Raw genomic sequence first — 7,292 nt, 5'->3', positions numbered from 1 at the left:
TGACTTCATATTAATCAGAGGGAGAAGGGCGAGAAGAAGATACATTTCTTTATTTCTTCCCATATGAGTCATAATTTGTACAAATGAAGGAAGAATACTGTATATAAAAGATAAAAGTGTGAATAGAAAATACTTGGAGTTTGTTTTTGTCATAATGCTGCCACCCAGTGGCTGGCTAGAGGAACTTCAGGCACATAATAGTTCAGTCTGTTGTTGAGGCAGCAGCCCGAGAGGAAGAGAGAAAGAGATGAGTATGGGTAAGCTCTAAGATCTATAACCTTTATTAATACATGGCTAGTTACATATTATTACTAGGATGTTACTTAAGCCTACACGCCCCCCTCGCCCTGAGCTGTCCCACTTTTATTTTTAATTTTTTTAACCTCCATTCTCTCGAGCTGCATCTTTGATTTGATTACACATTGGATGAGGCTGGGCAAAGGGCGTCAGGTGAGGAGAAGAAGTCGCAGAAGCCCTCCTCGGACAGGTGTCCGTACTCGTTGTTGTAGAAGGTCTGTCCTGAAAGCTGGCTGAAGAAGTTGGGACGGTGCATGGAGCTGCCGGCGCCGCTGCATCGACCCAGGGAACCATGGGAGGCTGTCAGAGGCTCTGTGCTGCTGCTGCTGCCCATACGACTGCGGTTAGAACGACGACAACCAAAAACAATATTATGGTCTATTACTGACAACGGAGGCGGATAGATTAGCACAGTCAGCAATCAGGAGACACAGTCTACAGATACCTGTAGGTATGTTGGACATTGGAGTTCATGAACGATTGTTTCTCAACTGGGAAGTTAGTTGAAAACCACAGTCACTCATGTCCGACTTTAAGCTCTGAACCTGAGACTGTTAAAAGTGAATATTCCTGATTGATAATGCTAGAAGCTATTCTTCCTGGGGTCCTGCAATCTCATGAAAAAAACAGATTACGAACCATCTGATCCTACTAACCAGTATTCTCTGTGTTGCCTAATGTAGCGTATTGCTCTGTAACATAGAGCTCTGTTGTTGTCCAAAAACTATTAAAAATGCATCAATGAGCTACACTGTTGCACTGTGTCAATCCCACATACACCAGTCAGATACATAAATACTCACTCGCTAAAAATAGTCCCCAATGAATACACGATTTACTCCTGTTTTAGTAATGTTTGATAGGAAAAATCCAGCTGATATAGGAAGTTATTTTATTTAAATAACTAAAACAATTTATTCTTTATAACATTCTTTATGGCTTCAGTTGGAGCCCATCGGGCTGAATATCACAGACAGAGAGGAAAGTCAGAAAGTATCGATAGACAGACTAACTTTTGGTCTTTTCATGGGATTTGTCGGCAATAACAAACCTAATGGATATTGCCAGCCTTATCCTGTATGTGTTCGTAATCTCAAATTTAAGAATAAAAGCTATTAATCGTACTTCTTTTGACCAAAATATTCCTAAATCTGAGAGAGCTCCTGAGAGTAACCTGAGTTGGTAATAATGAACAATACATTATCTAAGCTGTGTCTTTCTGGCAATGTCCAGAAACACTTTTGATACAATATAGCATCACTTTTTTATTTTTTGCCTTCCTTGTCAATTTGGTACTAGATTTCTCTTGCTACAGTTGTTATATGTTGAACAATGGGGCAGAGGGTAACATCCTTGTGTCTGATTTGCTTTTCCTGCTCTGAATGTACAATGTGATGAATCATGTACTCGCTTCAGAGCCGCTCTTAAAGGTTCCTCCTACATCTTTTCTGTAAGTAGGAGTGAGTTTCTGGATAAATGTGTCTTAGTATTCACTAGAACCTTTTACTGCTCTTCGAACATTGCTGACTCTAACTCTCAAAAGTTTGATGAATACGTGGCATGGGTTTAAATGACTCAGACTGTTGCTTACTCCTACGTACTCATGCATAAATGTATGCAAATCTACTGTAGTTCCACTACATATAAAGCTGTGAGTGACTTCATTCTACATGCTTCCATCCAGGAGAAAATGACTGTTCTCTCATATTGACTCTGCACTGTGACTAAATCACTGGCTGAATATCTTTTGTGCGTCACTCTCAGTTCCAGACATCAATATGGCTCAACGCTTTTGTATGATTAACCTTTTTGAGACGGCGCCTCTGTGCCTGTGTTCAATTCTCTCAAATTCTTCGGAGGCCAGAACCATCCCGCTGTCTGTCTGGTTGTCCTGGGAAGAGACACAGTTGGACATCGTGTGAATTAAATGACTTCGTTTGACCCCAGTCCTGTGTCTGCAACTATTTCTGGAAACATTCCTCAATGCCGTTTACCAAATGTCACCAGTCACATTTTCAACAGTTGATAAGAAGATAAAGAGCTTACTTGAGGTGCTTTCTGTCGGTGCATCTCCAGAGGCAACTCTTCAAATGTCTTCACTGTGGGCTGGCATATTTTGGAAGGTCCCACAAACACACAGCCGGCAAAGGGCACACAGTTATAATACCTGGTCAAGAGGTGTAGAAAGGATTATCACATGAATACATGATGGGGCCTCCTGCTGACATACAAATGCCACGAGACAAAAAAGGGCTGTGGCTCAGTGGTAGAGCAGGCGTCTGCCAATCCGAAGTTTGGTGGTTCCCATGTCGAAGTGACCTTGGGCAAGACACTGAACCCCGAGTTGCCCCTGATGCTGTGCATCGGAGTGTAAATGTTTGTGAATAAATGGCAGCTTGTACGGCAGACTCGGCCACAGCGTATGAATGTGTGTGAGTGGTTCCTGTACTATGTCAAAGCGCTTTGAGTAGTCGTTAAGACTAGAAAAGCGCTATATAAAAACTTTACATTTACAAATAAGAAAGGGTTAAAAAAGATGGCAAAATATGTTTCTTTCAGTAAAAGAAATACTGTATGAATACCTATTCAATACACAAGATAAAGCAAACATCATCTGAAAATACAGACACGATGGTACATCTGGGTAATTTAAAATGTTTTTCCTATGCCATAAAACATCTTATAACCAACAAAATGATATCTTGTCCAAAGGTTTGGGACCGCTAGTTTAATAAAAAACTAGTTGATTTAAATGGTCTCTTTTCCGTAGGCTCAGTGTCCTGACAGGCTGACAGTGTGTATCACGTCATTAACGTGATGTGGAAAAAAATCTTTAAATGTAACTTTATCTCAGAGTTTTTCCATAATAGCTGTTAAAACCATATATTTACTTTTCAAATCGTAATTTCCTTGAAACCTGAAGTATAAATTAATGAAATTGAAAGTAAAGTATAAATTAAAGAAATTTAACCAGTGGGCACCTGGTTAGCTCACCTGGTAGAGCGCGCGCCCATACTGTATATAGAGGTTTACCTCCTCGATGCAGCGGCCGTGGGTTCGACCTGCCTTTCGTGTGGAAGTTGTTGATTGGCGCACAAAAAAGTTACCTCCCACAAAAGATGGCTTCTCAGGGTGTAACACCATTTGCCTGATGGTCTAGTACCGAAACGTTGCCTATTATTACATTTTTGCAAGTTAGACAGTGTGCGGGAGTTTTTCTTTGCAACTTTTAAACCCCTGTCCAACCAGTGAGAGGAGCTCAGACAAAAACACAAAATCTCTCATGTGAAGTAACCGTAACTGTTGGAACTTTGGCAGAAAACTGTTTGTTCAAGTAGAAGCATGTTGCTCATATTTAAAACCTTTATTTAACAGTTGAAGGGATACAGGATGTGCAAATGAGTACCTGGCGGGTAGAGTGTTGAAGGCTAGTCTCAGTTCCTCCTCAGATGGAGGGCGTGACGAGGCCTGCGAGAACCCATCATCCTCTGAGCTCTGGGAGTGGCTCAGAGGGATGTAGTCCTTCCCATCCTGAAGGGAAAAGAGAGAAGATCAAGAACTGAAAACTCTTTGCAAAACTCGCTAGAATGAACGTTTCCCCAGAAGTGAGCTCACAGGTATGCTGTTGTCCTGCAGCAGGTCTCCGAGGATCTGCACCAGGGCAGGGAAGTTTGGTCTTTCTTTGGGTTCACCCTGCCAGCAGGCCAGCATGATGCCGTATCTACCAGCAGAGGGCAGCACCGTCACAACAAAGACAACACTGAGGGCTCCAACTTCCCTGTCTCACTAATATAGCTGCAAAAAAACAAATAGACCCTATATCCTCTCCTAAATGTACAAGTTAGTCAAACATATGATATTTATGAGCATATTCTTGTTTGCCTTTGGGATGGCCTCAAGCAGTTAAAGGACTATGAATCCTATTTGACAGCAAAAGATGAGAAAAAGAATAAATCAAAGCTTACATTTCAGGGGAGGCAGTCTCAGGAGCCCTCATCCTCACACCATCTTTTAATCGTTTGCAAAAGTCTTCGTCAATCTGTACGCCCGGGTACGGGGACGCACCTTAGGATGAAACATTAATTAAAATGTCAGAGAAAGGAAAAACAAAGTCATCGTGTGTTTGGATAACAGGGATGAAGATTTACTCCTCCTCGAAAAGTTCACAAAGAATAAGTTCCTAATTGCTTCTGGCGGAAACGGAGATTGATAGGCACTTTTAAAATCAACACACTTCGGGAGGAGACTGTATTGAAACTTTTTGATGAAAAGAGTGTCTTTACCCAGTGAGAAGATTTCCCAGAGGAGAACTCCGAAAGACCACACGTCACTCTGGCTGGTGTACACTTTGTCAAAGATACTCTCTGGAGCCATCCACTTTAATGGCAGACGAGCCTGAGAGAACATTACTTATTAATACCAGACATATAGTTAAATTTATACTAATGACACCATTCCTTTAAATTCACCCCTTATGGGGGTGATGACAACAAAAAGGAGTTAAGTGTTTTCCTACAGTAAACGGAGATGGCTAATGGAGTGGGAGGTGCCGTACATTGCCTTTCCTGACGTAGTCGGGGTCTTTGTATATGTCTCTGGCCAGGCCGAAATCACAGATCTTCACGATGTTGTTCTCTGACAGGAGAATGTTCCGGGCTGCCAGGTCTCTGTGGATACACTGTGGATATACACACACACAACCACACATACATCATAACCCTGCGGCCGGTTGTGTGGGCATGTGTGTACCCGTTGTATGTTTGCATGTATCGATTCCACTTTGTTTTCTCCGATGAATGAATTACAGATATGATTTGGAGGAAGTATCTGGCTTAATTGTTTTTTGATAATCTGTTGCCTTAAAATGTGTGTGTGTGTGTGTGTGTGTGTGTGTGTGTGTGTGTGTGTGTGTGTGTGTGTGTGTGTGTGTGTGTGTGTGTGTGTGTGTGTGTGTGTGTGTGTCTGTGCCAGTTTGTAACTGGGACTGGACTGTGTCTCATCCTGGCTGAGCTCTGTGGAATCTCCGCAGGAGATCCAACATCATTCACAAAGCTGTCGAGTAAACGCGCCTACAGGGTCACGACTGTGAGTCATTCAAAGACAGTCTGCTTAGAGTACAGTCATATCGTTGATAGTCATTATAAGTTATAGTCCGCTTTTGTCGTCACCAGTTTAATTTCATTTTTCACCCGATTACCACTGGATTCGTGTGAGATAGCCGGGCCGTGGCTGTTAATAAGTAATTAAATCAGCTAACCAACGAATCAAAACAATCCAATAACAGCAGAGATGACAGTTGGCACTACTTGGATACAGTGTTTTACAGTGCTGATACATTTAAAAAGAAAATCTCAGCTGTCTGTGAGAACAAAATATTGAATCAAATATGCCCTCTTCAGATCCACATTTGTTTGACAGACATCAACAATTTAAGCATCCACAATTTGTGTTAATGTTTTGCAGCTGTGAGTAGCTTCTCAATGTCATGGGTGCACTGGGTTAATAGTGTCCATCAACAGCAACAGAAAACAGAAATTCTTCTCTCAATTCTTTTACTGTCTACGGAGCTAGCTGACATGATCTACGATCTGAGCTACTGCGCATGTGCGAGTGCAATCAAAGATAGTACAGGACAAAAGAGGTCTCACTCTGTAGCTAAAACAGAAACCAGATGAAAAGAGGATCTGCAGCAGTGAGAGAGAGCTGTGCAGTACAACAAAAATATGGTGTTTTTTGAAAATGAAACCATGTAAACCTATTCTGGTACAACGTTAAAATACAATTATGAACCTGAAAATGAGCATAATATGAGCACTTTAAAAAGCACGATAGACTGAAAAGCTAAATGACCAATCTCCAGCATATTCGCTAATTGTCTTTGTAAAGCTGACAATTAACCTTTCTGGAGGCCAGGAACTCCATCCCACGAGCCACCTGGAAACTGTAGCAAATTAGATCTTCTATCGTCAGAGGAGTTTTCCACAAGTCCTCCACTGGAGAGAGAAGATGAAGGGGAGGGTCATTCACGGTAAGAAAAAGAAGGAGAAATTAAACTATAATTGTAACAAGACAATGAGTTAAAGCGTAACTCTCGCCAAAATGCAACCATGGGACTTTTTGTTAATGTACCCGAGTCAAACTTTCGTTTAAAAGCATAATTAGGACAGAAACGCCACTTTCAAGATTGACCGTATTCTCATTTTTTGGTCAAATGTCCTTTTGAATGGGAGTGCTAGGGGGCACTACTATGATAGCATCACTAAATCACTATTTTTAAAACACTAAGAAGGCTCGACACAACATGAGACTTTGCTGGACGTATCACCAGGGACTCTACACATGAACTCCAGCATTGAGAACATTGCTGAACGACTCACTTTAGCAGTTGTCGTTTATGCTATCCGCCATCTTGTCAGTCAAAAAGCATTGATCTCCGAATGCGAATGAACGGACTCCATAGGAGGAAATGTCATTCTTATACGAGACTCCTTTTTCAACTACAAGGTCAATATTGTTGTTCACTGACGACAAAACAACAAATTATCCGTGCATTTATATGGAACTAAGCTTTAGGAGCTTTCCATCTTCCACTCTCCTCCCTGTTAAGTCGCATTCGGAGATCAACTCTTTTTGACTGACAAGATGGCGGATAGCGTAAACAACAACTGCTAAAGTGAGTCGTTCAAAACCTTTCTTTTTAGTAAACTCTGTGTACACAAACAATGTTCTCAACGATGGAGTTCATGTGTAGAGCCCTGGTGATACTTCTAGCAAAGTCTCATGTTGTGTCGAGCCTTCTTAGTGTTTTAAAAATAGTGATTTTGATGCTATCATAGTAGTGCCCCTAGCACTCCCATTCAAAAGGCCATTTGACCGAAAACGAGAATACGGTGAATCTTAAAAGTGACGTTTCCGTCCTAATTATGCTTTTTACCAAAAGTTTGACTCGGGTATATTCACAAAAAAGTCCCATGGTTGCATTTTGGCGAGAGTTA

At 41.4% G+C, this 7,292-nt stretch overlaps 1 protein-coding gene across 3 annotated transcripts in view; it reads right to left on the bottom strand.

The window, feature by feature from the left end:
• Positions 1 to 30: 30 nt before the first annotated feature.
• flt4 (fms related receptor tyrosine kinase 4) overlaps positions 31 to 7,292 on the bottom strand; it is a 46,322-nt gene continuing 39,060 nt past the window's right edge. For 2 of the 3 annotated variants that reach the window (XM_039813548.1, XM_039813549.1), the window contains exons 20-28: positions 6,196 to 6,290; positions 4,853 to 4,975; positions 4,581 to 4,692; positions 4,263 to 4,362; positions 3,913 to 4,018; positions 3,704 to 3,828; positions 2,344 to 2,464; positions 2,103 to 2,188; positions 416 to 635 (exon numbers count right to left, since the gene is read on the bottom strand). In XM_039813548.1, the coding sequence (XP_039669482.1) occupies positions 416 to 635; positions 2,103 to 2,188; positions 2,344 to 2,464; positions 3,704 to 3,828; positions 3,913 to 4,018; positions 4,263 to 4,362; positions 4,581 to 4,692; positions 4,853 to 4,975; positions 6,196 to 6,290 (1,088 nt within the window). Of the gene's footprint in view, positions 636 to 2,102; positions 2,189 to 2,343; positions 2,465 to 3,703; positions 3,829 to 3,912; positions 4,019 to 4,262; positions 4,363 to 4,580; positions 4,693 to 4,852; positions 4,976 to 6,195; positions 6,291 to 7,292 lie in introns of all 3 variants that reach the window. The other variant, XM_039813547.1, reaches the window with a different exon arrangement.

This window comes from Perca fluviatilis, chromosome 10 (genome assembly GCF_010015445.1).
Source record: "Perca fluviatilis chromosome 10, GENO_Pfluv_1.0, whole genome shotgun sequence".
Classification (NCBI taxonomy): domain Eukaryota; kingdom Metazoa; phylum Chordata; class Actinopteri; order Perciformes; family Percidae; genus Perca; species Perca fluviatilis.
Note: the sequence above shows the minus strand (reverse complement) of the source record. Positions and strands in the feature narration are given on the sequence as shown.